We start from the raw sequence: 13,985 nt of genomic DNA on the forward strand, positions 1-13,985 counted from the left end.
ACGGCGGCAGCGATTCTTGTCGGGATTTCGGCGGGGGGGGGGGGAGAATAGCGGGAGGGCGTCAAAAAAGTCGGGAAGGCCCTCCCGCTATTCTCCCACCCGTCGTGGGGGGGGGAGAATTTCGCCCATGGTTCCCATTGGGGACTTAAACTGACATTGAGGAATTTATAAACTGCTACACTGTTCATTATAATGTGGAGATGCCGGCGTTGGACTGAGGTGAGCACAGTAAGAAGTCTTACAAATCCAAGTTATAGTCCAACAGGTTTGTTTCAAACATTAGCTTTCGGAGCACTGCTCCTTCCTCAGGTTAGTCACCTGAGGAAGGAGCTGTGCTCCGAAAGCTAGTGTTTGAAACAAACCTGTTGGACTTTAACCTGGTGTTGTAAGACTTCTTACTGTTCATTATAACCAGGCATCTATACCTCCTTAGAGCATTCCATTGATTCAAAGTGATTAATACCGATCTCTGAAGTGAAATGTAGTTAGTTGATTTATAATACCTGTCACTGAAGAGGTAAATACAATTCAGACAAATCATTGCAGAGTAGCATCGGATTTATTGTAATATTATACGATGATATACAATTAGCTACATAAAGTGTTCGTCCATGGTTTCACCTGACTCTCTTGCTGATTCTCTTGTAGGCGATGTCTCCAATTGCCGTGATCTGAAATGTGAAAATAGAACTTAAATCATTTCATTTTATCCAGGAATGCTGGGCACCATTGAGATTGATCCCAGCTTTGGTTGGTTGACAGCACATTTCCCTCCGAGTCAGACATTCCTGAGTTCAAGATCCTCTCTAAACTGACACTTTAATGCCAAAGAAAGAAAGTAAGGTTTTCATTTATTTGGCACCTCACATGACCTCAGGATCCTGACATGCATTATAGCCAACAAAATATTTTCTTGACGTTTAGGCTGGGATAGGTGGGCCAGCCTCTCCCCACCGGGCCTACTTTCCTGCACGGCCGGCCCCTGAACACCGATGCCATGTTGAGTCGGGGCCGGCGCACTGAAGAAGTCCCCCTCGCATGCGTAGGTTGGTGCGGCCCAACTGCGCACGTGCTGGTTGGCAAAGGAAGCTGGAGTGGCGTGAACCACTCCAGCACCGTGCTGGCCCTCTGTGGGGGCCAGAATCGGTTGTCCCTGTGCCCGTTTCGCGCTGTCGTGGAACGTGACGTCGTTCACGACGGCTCGAACACTTTGGCTTCATATTGGAGATTGCCCCCATAAAGATATTTGTTCTTTTCCTGTTCTGAAGGATGGCGTATCATTCCATTGACTTTGGGCAACCTCCGGTCCTCACTGAAGTGTGTTCCTTGACAATGAGGGCCAACAAGCTACTCGATCATGGCAATTTTTTTTTAATCCAACCCTGACATTCTCCTCAGTCATGTTTGAGAAGGAAGGATTGTCGGACAGCAGGTGAGAGTCTGGGCATTTTTTCTCCCCTTCCCAATCTGTGGAGCCTGAAGGACCCATGATGTTGAATGCCATTTGAAATCCTGTTATCCCATCATCATACGTACATCAACGTCACACTCAGCCAGGGAAACATGGCCACTGCCTTCAGCTGCTCATGACTGGTTCAAAGAATCAAACCCAGAGCACAAAATACAAGAAACCCCAAAAGAGAATTTGTCATAACTTACGTTAACTAGTTGGTCTCCAGTGACCTCTGTAACTGAGGTAATGTTTTGTATCTTGGTAACAAGTTTTTTTTTTCCTTCACGTTTAATTATAATCTAGATAATTAAGAAATAAGACATTAAAAACTAAGTTTTCAAATGAATCCTGATGTTCATTTAACTTTTAAAAATTATTTCATGGGATGTGGACATTGTTAGCAAGGCCTGCATTTGCCCTTTGAACTGAGAGGCAGTTAAGAATCAACCATGTTGCTTTGGGACTGAAGTCACAGGTAGGCCAGACCAGGTAAGGATGGCAGATTGGATTGGATTGGATTTGTTTATTGTCACATGTACCAAGGTACAGTGAAAAGTATTGTTCTGCTTACAGTCCAGACAGATGATTCCGTGCATGAAAAGAAAATACATAAGTCAAAAATAAAATCCACAAGACAAATACATAGACACTGGCATTGGGTGAAGCATACAGGAGTGCAGTACTACTCAGTAGAGAAGACGTGTGAAGAGATCAGATCGGTCCATAAGAGGGTCATTTAGGAATCCGGTAACAGTGGGGAAGAAGATGTTTTTGAATCTGTTTGTGTGTGTTCTCAGACTTTTGTATCTCCTGCCTGATGGGAGAAGTTGGAAGAGTGAGTAAGCCGGGTGGGAGGGGTCTTTGATTATGCTGTCCGCTTTCCCAAGGCAGTGAGAGGTGTAGACAGAGTCAGTGGATGGGAGGCGGGATCACATGATGGACTGGGCGGTGTTCACGACTCTCTGAAGGTTTTTGCGGTCTTGGGCCGAGCAGTTGCCATACCAGGCTGTGATGCAGCCAAATAGGATGCTTTCAATGGTGCATCTGTAAAAGTTGGTAAGAGTCAATGTGGACATACCAAGTTTCCTGAGAAAGTATAGGCGCTGTTATGTTTTCTTGGTCATAGCGTCGACATGAGTGGACCAGGACAGATTGTTGGTGATGTGCACACCGAGGAATTCGAAGCTATCAACCATCTCTACCTCGGCCTCATTGATGCAGACAGTGGTGTATCCGACACTTTGCTTCCTGAAGTCAATGATCAGCTCTTTAGTTTTGCTGACATTGAGGGAGAGATTGTTGTCATTACACCACTCTACTAGGTTCTCTATCTCCCTCATGTATTCTGACTCATCGTTGTTTGAGATCCGACCCACTACGGTTGTGTCATCAGCAAACTTGTAGATATAGAACAGTACAGCACAGAACAGGCCCTTCGGTTGCAGACACATTTTGCCGCACAATCAAGTGTGTCTAGGGAGTATAGTACGAGGGCTAAGTATGCAGTCTTGCTGGTCGCCAGTAAATTGTGGTAACTATCTCCAAAGTGCTCTCCCACAAACAAATCTAACACTTGGCCCAGTACATTACCCAGTACCAAATCCAATGTGACCCCACCTCTTGTCGGCCTATCCACATATAGGGCGCGATTCTCCGCCCCCCCCACGCTGGGTGGGAGAATTATTGGGAGGGCCTCCCGACATTTTTCACGCCCTCCCGCTATTCTCCCCCCCACCACTCCTGACCCACGCCATGAAGCGCCGCTCGCCATTTTTTACGGTGAGCGGCGATTCTCCGAGGCCGATGGGCCAAGCGGCCGGGCCTTCAAGCCCGTTTCAACACGGCAGCAAACACACCTGCTAGCCTGCTAGCTGCCGTCGTGAAACGGGCGCCAGATGCCCGTTTGGGGCATCTGGGAGCCCGATTGGCACGGCAGTACCACGGCCGTGCCATGGGGGGCATAGGCCCGCGATCGGTGCCCATCGTTCGCGGCCCGCGCATCCGTAACGAACGCATTATTTTCCCTCCGCCGCCCCGCAAGATCAAGCCGCCACGTCTTGCGGGGCGGCTGAGGGAAAAGACGGCAACTGCGCATGCATGGGTTGGCGTTGTCCAACCTGCGCATGCGCGGCTGACATCATCGGCCACGTCAGCCGGCATGCCGCTTGGCGTGCGGCCTTGACGATCGTTGTCAAAGCCGTGACGCACGGGGCCACGCTCCTAGCCCCGCCCGGGGGGGAGAATCGGCCCTGGAAGTGGCCGTGAAGGCTGCCGTGGGTCACGGCCTGTCCCACAGCAGCCTTTACGATTCTCCGCATTTGCGGAGAATCTCGCCCATAGTGTCAGGAAACCCTCCTGCACACACTGTACAAAAACTGCCCCATCAGAACTGTTTGACCTATAAAGGTTCCAATCAATATTTGGAAAGTTAAAGTCACCCATGACAACTACCCTGAGACCTCCACACCTATCGATAATCTGTTTTGCAATTTCTTCCTCCACATCTCTATTACTATTTGGGGGCCTATAGAAAACTCCTAACAACGTGACCGCTCCTTTCCTATTTCTAACTTCAACCCATATTACCTCAGTAGGTAGAACCCCCTCGAACTGCCTTTCTGCAGCCGTTAAACTATCCTTGATTAGCGATGCTACTCCTCCACCTCTTTTACCACCTTCCCTACTCTTACTGAAACATCTATATCCCGGAACTTTCAACAACCATTTCTGTCCCTGTTCTAAGCATGTCTCCGTAATGGCCACAACATCGTAGTGCCAAGTACCAATCCACGCTCCAAGTTCACCTACCTTATTCCGGATGCTGCTTGCATTGAAGTAGACATACCAACCTACCTTCCTGTCTGCCGGTACACTCCTGCAACCTTGATACCCTCCTCAGTACCGCACTACTCTCAACACTGGCTTCTGGATTACAGCTCGTTTTCCTATCCCACTGACAAATTAGTTTTAATATTAGACAATAATATGAATAGTTCTTGAACTAGAATGTCAATTTTTTTTAAAAATTGCACTGGTCTCTGAAAGGAGATCCAGGACTGCCACACATTTGCGTGATTTTCTACTTAATAATTTTAGTCTACTTATGGGTTGCAGGTGTTACTGGCAAGGCCAGCATTTATTGTTCATCCGCGGGGAGGCGGCAGCATAGACTAGTAATCCAGAGACCCAGGACAATGATTTGGGGACCCGGGTTCGAATCCCACCATGGCAGGTGATGGAATTTAAACTCAATAAAATATCTGGAATTAAAAGTCTTCTGATTGTCAATTGTCATACAAACCCATCTAATTCACTGATGTCCTTTCGGGAAGGAAATCTGCCACCCAGACCTACATGTGGTTGGTTGACTCTTAACTGCCCCCTCTTCAATTAGGAATGGGCAATAAATGCTGGTACAGCCTGCAATGCCCATGTCCCATGAACACATTTTTTTTTAAGTTGCTTGAGAAAGTGGTCATGAGTCACCTCAAGCACAGCAATCCAGGAAGTGTTGAAACTCCCAGAGATTCTGATAGGGTACTTCACGATTTTGACCCTAATTGTATAATTTCCAAGTTAGGATTGTGAGAGATTTGTAGGGAACTTAAAAGGGGTAGTTCCTCTGCATCTGCTGCCCTTGCTCTCCCAAATGGTAGTTGCCAGGAATGTGTATGGTGCTGTTGAAGGAACCTTGGTGAGTTATATCATTGAATATAAATTCATCTGGAGTTTCAAAAAGGTGCCCCATAACAGAACCAATGAATAAACACAGAGAACGTGAAGTAAGGGGGTCAATTGACATATTGGACTGCTCACTGGCTTCAAAGGAAAGAGTTAATAAACTTGCAGAATGGGCATATAATTGACAGATGAAGATCAACACAGTTGTACATTTTGCTCGTAAAAATAGGTCACTCCTTACTTGGAGGGTGCAAGTCTTGGTCAGGTAGAGGAACAATGGAATGTCAGAGTACAAATACATCAATCACAAAGTTGTTTGATAGGTTAACAAGGCCATAAGAAATACACACGAAGCACTAAGCCTTATTCCAAGCAAGGTGCAATTTAGAAGTAGGGACGTTGTGCTGAAACCTTGGTTAGACCCACATTTAATAATTTTTATTAGCGTCATTCCAATATAGATCATTCCAAAATGGCCTGATTGCCATATTGTAAAAAGGATATAGAGGTGACGCCGGGTCACTGTCCGAGTGGAGTTTGCCCGTTCTCCCCATGGCTGCGCGAGTTTCACCCCCACAACCCAAGGATGTGCAGGCTAGGTGAGTTGGCCATACTAAATTGCCCCTTAGTTGGAAAAAAATGAATTGGGTACTCTAAATTTTTTTTTAAAAATGTATCAACCACATTGCTGTGCATCTGGAGTCACATGTAGGCCAGGTAAGGATGGCAGATTTCCCTCCATAAAGGTCATTGGTGAACCAGATGGGTTGTTATGATAATCGACAATGGTATAATGGTCATCATTAGACTTTTAGCTCCAGATATTTTTCTTGAATTCAAATCTCACCCTCTGCCATGGCGTGATATAAACCCGTAATGACCCGGATCCCGGGTTTATGACTCGCCGTCTCGGGATTACTAGTCCAGCGACAATACGAATACGCCACTGCCTCCCTAGCCTGCATGTGACTTCAGATCCACGGCAATGTGGTTGACTCTGAAGTCACCTAGCAAGCCATTCAGTTTAAGGCCAATCAGGGATGACAATAAATGCTGGCACAACCAGCGATGCCCACATTAATGAATTTTTTAAAATCTCTCCCCTTCTCCCGTTAACCTGAAATTCCGTTTCTCTTCAGACCCTAATCCGATTCCCTTTTGAAGGCCACAATTCTATCTGCCTCTGCCACAAGTGCACTCCGTTGCTAACCACTCGCTGCCGAAGAAAAGTTTTCTTCTTGTCACCTTTGTCCTTTTGCCAAACAATTTTAATCAATTTGATCCCTTGAGCAATTTCTCCGTAAGTTGGGTACGATGTTGAAACATCAGTTTTGCATTTACCATTAAAATATATATAATAGGCTGGTGGATGGTGAGGTGTTTGTTTATATGAGTTACTTGCTACTATACACATTTTATTTTTTTTAAATAAATTTTAGAGTACCCTATTCATTTTTTCCAATTAAGGGGCAATTTAGAGTGGCCAATCCACCTAGCCTGCACATTTTTGGCTTGTTGGGGGGGGGGGTAAACCCACACAAGCAGGGGGAGAATGTGCAAACTTCACATGGACAGTGACCCAGAGCTGGGATCGAACCTGGGACCTCGGCGCCGTGAGGCAGCTGTGCTAACCGCTGCAACACCGTGCTGCCGCTACTGTAAACATAAATCAAAAGCAAAGTGTGTTCAAGTCTTGATTGTCTTCCAGAATGAAGGAGTGCCTCTCCATGGGGAGGACACAAATGGTCAGATAATCAAGATGCCTGTGCTTATCCATTTTAAAACTGGCCAGTGCTTGCAGCCTTCACACCTGCTGTTCTCCCGGCTGACTGAGCAGGCTAATCTCCTGATGATCCTTCAGAGTCCACATCTGACAGAAACCTCTGGAAGAAAAGGAGTCCAACAAAAATTACAAAGATTTTGAGGCTCATTGTAACTTGGCACAGTGGTTAGAACTGCTGCCTCGTAGCGCCAGGGACCCGGGTTTGATTCTGACCTCAGTTGACTGTGTGCAGATTGCATGTTCTCCCCATGTCTGCGTGGGTTTCCTCTGGGTGCTCCGGTTTCCTCCCACAGTCCAAAGATGTGCAGGTTAGCTGGATTGGCCACGCTAATATTGCCAAAGGTTGGGTGGGGTTATGGGGAAAGGGATAGGGAATTGGTTCTAAGTAGTGTGCTCTATCTGAGCCAGGGCCGGTGCAGACTCGATGGGCTGAATTGCCTCCTTCTGAACTGTAGGAATTCTAAGATTCTATTCTATGATTTTATGACTAAGTCTCTTGATTAAACTTACTGCAAGTTTGATGTAATAATATGCAAACTGTAGTTAGAAACGTTCCCTGTACTGGAAGAGTAAAATCCAAATACGTGGATGGATATTGTAACCTCAGGTTACAGGTTCATGTAACAGGCAGCAGTGCTAACCGCTGCGCCACCGTTCCGCCCCTTGGTTGACGCTGAAATGCCCTCAGGGATGGGCAATAAATGATGGCCCAGTCAGTGATGCCCACATCCCATGAACAAATTTTTAAAAGCCGAAAGATTCCCTAAATGTCAGTAAATGGGTTTTTTTTATCATAAATTTACAGTACCCAATTTATTTTTTCCAATTAAGGGACAATTTAGCATGGCCAATACACCCAGCCTGCACATCTTTTGGGTTGTGGGGGCGAAACCCAAGCAAACACGGGGAGAGTGTGCAAACTCCTCATGATGTGGAGATGCCGGCGTTGGGCTGGGGTGAGCACAGTAAGAAGTCTTACAACACCAGGTTAAAGTCCAACAGGTTTGTTTCAAACACTAGATTTCGGAGCGCAGCTCCTTCCTGAGGAACCTGAGGAAGGAGCAGTGCTCTGAAAGCTAGTGTTTGAAACAAACCTGTTGGACTTTAACCTGGTGTTGTAAAACTCCTCAGGGATAGTGACCCACAGCCAGGATCGAACCTGGGACCTCGGCGCTGTGAGGCAGCAGGGCTAACCCACTGCGGCACCACGCTGCCCTATCATAATCAATAATAGTTTCATTGTCACCATCAGACTTTTAAATCCAGATTTTTCATTGAATTGAAATTCCACCATCTATCGGGATGGGATTTGAACCCAAATCCCCCAAAGGATTGCCCTGCGTATGCAGGATTACCAATCCAGTGACAATATCACAATGCCACCGCCTCCTCTCAAGTCAGTGGGACTATTTAAATTGCACTTGCAGAGAGCTGGCATATCTCAATAGACTAAAAGGCCTCCTCTGTATAACTTCATGACTTCATCATTCCAGTTTGAGTCATTAATGAAGAATACACATGAAATTAAGCCATAGAATGGCACAGTCCCATGCATCCAGCAACAAGAAGCATCACCTTCATATTTGTCCTTAGTATCTAATGGAGGGAAGGGTTACCTTAATTTTGTCTCCTGTGGGAGAATCTACTTCTGTCTCCTGTCCAATTACAAACTCATTAACGAGCACTTCACTGCCCGCTGTGACAGTGATCTTAAAGTAGTCTCCCGTTTCGATAATTTCAGAGGTGCCTTCTTTGTACTTTCCTCTTTCAATCAAATCATCGGCGATTCCTAGAAATTGGATAAAAGCAACAGAAATTGACATGCCTGAATAGCCAAAGCTTTCACAGTTCCATAAAATCCAGAGAACCCCCCAGAAGGAGGCCATTCGGCCCATCAAGTCTGCACCTACCCTCTGGAAAAGCACCCTTACTAGGCCCAATACCCCGCCCTATCCCCGTAACCCCAGCTAACCTGCACATCTTTGGACTGTGGAAAGAAACTGGACGAAACCCACGCAGACATGGGAAAAACGTGCAAATTAGGCACAGACAGTCACCCACGACCGGAATCGAACCCGGGTCACTGGTGCTGTGAGGCAGCACTGCTAACCACTGCGCCACCTTGCCGCCCAAGTGCCGCTTGGTGAGGCGAAAGTGAATGGAAGTAGGATCGAAAAGGGCCTGAAAAATGTACCTACCGAAGGGAAATGGGCTCACACTTTGATTCTACCATGACACTTGAGATTGAGAGTTTGGTTGGCAAATACAGTGAAGAATAGGTTTTTAATGTAATGCTGTGGTACTATCAATAAACTGGCTGATCTTGCTTTGTAAATCGTACTTGTAGTTTAGAACCTGTCTTGGGATGACACAGAGATTTCTATACGCAAAAATGGACCAGCTAGTCGTGGCTCCAATTTAGTTGGTTAATTGTAAATTCAAATGCTTGCTGTTGCGAAGAACCCAATTCTTTCTAAGGAAGAAAGTGATACAGGCCCCCTTCCAGTGCTTGAGTTCATAACCTAATCTGACAATGCAGAGCAGGACTCCGAACCCTGTGTTATTGTCCGTGCCATACTTCAATTCAACGTTGGGCTGGATATTTCTCACTGTTACTGACGCCTGCTCAGTGCTCAGCAGATCTTTTCTGTCCTTCAAGGGCATTTGTGTCTGCTCCATAACTTTATGGCTCCCACAGTGTAGATCAAGGCCCATGGAGCAGTCAAAATGGGTGAGTGCTTGAATCGAACACTATCCAAAAAGCCGCACTGGATTCAGGTCTCTATCCCGTGTGAATCACAATGACCTCTACTGCCCCTTCCCTCTGCCCCACACACACACACACTCCACTTCCCACTGAACTATGGATCTGTCAGAATTTTTTTACAAATTATTATTTCACAGGATGTGGTCATCTTTAGCTAGACCAGCATTTATTGCCCATTCCCGGTTGTCCGTGAGAAGGTGGTGGTGAGCTTCCTTGAACCGCTGCAGTCCATGTGGTGTAGGTACACCCACTGTGCTGTTAGGATGGGAGTTCCAGGATTTGGACCCAGCGGCAGTGAAGGAACGGGGATATGTTTCCAAGTCCGGATGGTGAGTGACTTGGAGGGAAACTCCCAGGTGGTGGGGTCCTCATGCGACTGCTGCCTTTTTCCTTCTAGATGCCAGTGGCCATGTGTTTTGAAGGTGCTGTTGAAGGAACATTGATGAGTCACTGCAGCGCACCTTGCAGATGCTTTGTACTGCTGCCACTGGTGGGACCCGCCCGCCATTTTTAAATATCCAAGATCTGCAGAATCGGGAAGCTTACATGAAAAAGTGAAAGGGCCATTCTAGAGGTTCTGATAGACCTTCAAGATTGCAGCCTTATTCAAAGAAGGCAGGTAGGTCTCCCCATGCTCCTACCCACACTCCTTTCTCAACTAAGCCAAAAACAGATACATTATCCACTCATTAAGCTCCTTAATGCTACTGAAAATTGATTCCTATTTGAGCTTGTTGTTTTGCTAATTATATTTTAACATCCTGCAAATGACCCAATATTGTAGCAGTCATAATATCGCAAAATACATTGATCACAAAACGTCCACTGCCCTTAGATACTCAGTGTGTTGGCGACCAATGAAGTTTTGAATTGGAGTCATCTGTCAGTTGGTAGAACTGATATATCCAAGGATTCTATGGGAAGTAAGAGATGAAATTGCAGAGCCGTTGGCAATGATCTTTTCGTCCTCGCTGTCAACAGGGGTGGTACCAGAGGATTGGAGAGTGGCCAATGTCGTGCCCCTGTTCAAAAAAGGGAATAGCGATAACCCTGGGAATTACAGGCCAGTTAGTCTTACTTCGGTAGTAGGCAAAGTAATGGAAAGGGTACTGAGGGATAGGATTTCTGAGCATCTGGAAAGACACTGCTTGATTAGGGATAGTCAGCACAGATTTGTGAGGGGTAGGTCTTGCCTCACAAGTCTTATTGACTTATTTGAGGAGGTGACCAAGCATGTGGATGAAGGTAAAGCAGTGGATGTAGTGTACATGGATTTTAGTAAGGCATTTGATAAGGTTCCCCATTGTAGGCTTGTGCAGAAAGTAAGGAGGCATGGGATAGTGGGAAATTTGGCCAGTTGGATAACAAACTGGCTAACCAATAGAAGACAGAGAGTGGTGGTGGATGGCAAATATTCAGCCTGGAGCCCAGTTATCAGTGGCGTACCGCAGGGATCAGTTCTGGGTCCTCTGCTGTTTGTGATTTTCATTAACGACTTGGATGAGGGAGTTGAAGGGTGGATCAGTAAATTTGCAGATGATACGAAGATTGGTGAAGTTGTGGATAGTGAGGAGGGCTGTTGTCGGCTTCAAACAGACATAGGTAGGATGCAGAGCTGGGCTGAGAAGTGGCAGATGGAGTTTAACCCTGACAAGTGTGAGGTTGTCCATTTTGGAAGGACAAATATGAATGCGGAATACAGGGTTAACTGTAGGGTTCTTGGCAATGTGGAGGAGCAGAGAGATCTTGGGGTCTATGTTCATAGATCTTTGAAAGTTGCCACTCAAGTGGATAGAGCTGTGAAGAAGGCCTATGGTGTGCTAGCGTTCATTAGCAGGGGGATTTAATTTAAGAGCCGTGAGGTGATGATGCAACTGTACAAAACCTTGGTCAGGCCACATTTGGAGTACTGTGTGCAGTTCTGGTCGCCTCATTTTAGGAAGGATGTGGAAGCTTTGGAAAAGGTGCAAAGGAGATTTACCAGGATGTTGCCTGGAATGGAGAGTAGGTCATACAAGGAAAGGTTGAGGGTGCTAGGCCTTTTCTCATTAGAACGGAGAAGGATGAGGGGCGACTTGATAGAGGTTTACAAGATGATCAGGGGAATAGATAGAGTAGACAGTCAGAGACTTTTTCCCCGGGTGGAACACACCATTACAAGGGGACATAAATTTAAGATAAATGGTGGAAGATATAGAGGGGATGTCAGAGGTAGGTTCTTTACCCAGAGAGTAGTGGGGGCATGGAATGCACTGCCTGTGGAAGTAGTTGAGTCGGAAACGTTAGGGACCTTCAAGCGGCTATTGGATAGGTACATGGATTAGGGTAGAATAATGGAGTGTAGGTTAACTTCTTCTTAAGGGCAGCACGGTAGCATTGTGGATAGCACAATTGCTTCACAGCTCCAGGGTCCCAAGTTCGATTTCGACTTGGGTCACTGTCTGTGTGGAGTCTGCACATCCTCCCCGTGTGTGCGTGGGTTTCCTCCGGGTACTCCGGTTTCCTCCCACAGTCCAAAGATGTGCAGGTTGGGTGGCTTGGCCATGAAAAATTGCCCTTAGTGTCCAAAATTCTATGATTAACCTAGGACAAAAGTTCGGCACAACATTGTGGGCCGAAGGGCCTGTTCTGTGCTGTATTTCTCTATCTCTATCTGTCTAACTCTCGCATCACAAAGTCCTGGGCTTAAGCACATGAATCAAGGTTCACAGACTGGTGGTGTACTGAGGGAGTGCTGCACTCTCGGAGCTGCTGTCTTTAAATGGGATGTTAACCCGAGCCTTGGATGGATGTAAAAGATCTCATGGCACTATTCTGAGGAAGAGCAGGGGAGTTTGCCCCGGTGTCCTGCCCTCGATTACAAAAGAGCAGATTATCTGTTATTATCAAATTGCTGGTTGTAGGAGTTTGGCATATTGGCCACTGCATTTCTCACATTACAGCAGTGACTTCACTTGGCTGTAAAGCATTTCAAGATGTCCGCTGATTGTGAAAAGTGTTGTAGAAATGCAAATTCTTGAAATGGAAATTGCTTATTGTCACAAGTAGGCTTCAAATGAAGTTACTGTGAAAAGCCCCTAGTCGCCACATTCCGGCACCTGTTTGGGGAGGCTGGTACGGGAATTGAACCGTGCTGCTGGCCTGCCTTGGTCTGCTTTCAAAGCCAGCGATTTAGCCCTGTGCTAAACCAGCCCCTCTTATTTCTTTCATTCATAGAACCCCTACAGTGCAGAAGGAGACCATTCGGCACATCAAGTCTGAATCGACCCTCCGGAAGAGTACCCCACCTCGGCCCAATCCCCCATAACTCCAGCTAACCGTTGGACACTAAGGGGCAATTTAGCATGGCCAATCCAGCTAACCTGCACATCTTTGTACTGTGGGAGAAAACCAGAGCACCCTGAGGAAACGCCCGCACACACGGAGAAAATGTGCAAACTGCACACAGACAGAGGTCAGAATCGATCCCTAGTACTTTGAGGCAACAGTGCGAACCACTGTGCCACTACGTAATAATGTAGGGAAAAGCAGCAACTATTTTGGAGACACTCAGCTCCTACAAACAACTATGAGATAGTAAATGAGAAGATAATTTGCATATGTGTTGCTGACTGAGACATAAAACTTCCCTCCCCTCCTCCACCCCACCCCCACGAGAGCTGACAGGGCCTTGGGTTAATGAAAGACAGTGCAAGCACTCCTTTGGTACTGCTTTACTCTGGTACTGTCCTAGCATGTCAGCCTGAATCATGCTTTTAACCCTTTGGAGCAGGGTTTGAACCCAGGGTCTCACCATTTCAGTGGTGAGAGGATTTCACAATGACCCAAGGCTGCTGCCTAAAATGAAGGTGACACTTCGACCTGATTCAATCTTGTCACTCCAAGGTGCTGATCCACCAGATCACACCGTAAACCTGGATGAGGGAGACCCTCCACAACGGCAGAATATTCTGATCTAATGAGCTTCTTCTTCCAGGTTCAATTATGTACCTCAGGCTCGATCTTTTAAACTGGCACTGTCTTTTTTTAAGCATTAACCTTCCTTCACTTTGGAAGCTGCCTAATAGGTTCACCAAGCTTTGATATCACACTATTTGTGCAAAAGGAATCGAAAATGGAGGCACAGTACATCTCTGTAAAGCACCCAGTGGCACATGCATTTCAGTGTCAATTTGCCATGTTTAATTCCCTTGACTTTTCTAATCTTTTACAACAAGTGCTGTTCACAGTCCCTTTGGTAAACTCTCGGAATTGCAAAGCAATAGACAACACTACGATCAACCCTTGAACTTTCTTCAGAG

General features: G+C 46.3%; 2 protein-coding genes across 3 annotated transcripts in view; one reads left to right on the forward strand and one right to left on the reverse strand.

The window, feature by feature from the left end:
* Positions 1-13,985, reverse strand: part of LOC119963868 (fatty acid-binding protein, liver-like) — a 30,646-nt gene that overhangs the window by 13,046 nt on the left and 3,615 nt on the right. The window contains exons 2-4 of one of the 2 annotated variants that reach the window (XM_038793226.1): positions 8,534-8,706; positions 1,660-1,752; positions 622-671 (exon numbers count right to left, since the gene is read on the reverse strand). In XM_038793226.1, coding sequence (XP_038649154.1) covers positions 622-671; positions 1,660-1,752; positions 8,534-8,706 — 316 coding nt within the window. The remainder of the gene's footprint in view (positions 1-621; positions 672-1,659; positions 1,753-8,533; positions 8,707-13,985) is intronic. The other variant, XM_038793227.1, reaches the window with a different exon arrangement.
* Positions 1-13,985, forward strand: part of thnsl2 (threonine synthase-like 2) — an 86,937-nt gene that overhangs the window by 913 nt on the left and 72,039 nt on the right. The window lies entirely within an intron of this gene.

This window comes from Scyliorhinus canicula, chromosome 3 (genome assembly GCF_902713615.1).
Source record: "Scyliorhinus canicula chromosome 3, sScyCan1.1, whole genome shotgun sequence".
Taxonomy (NCBI): domain Eukaryota; kingdom Metazoa; phylum Chordata; class Chondrichthyes; order Carcharhiniformes; family Scyliorhinidae; genus Scyliorhinus; species Scyliorhinus canicula.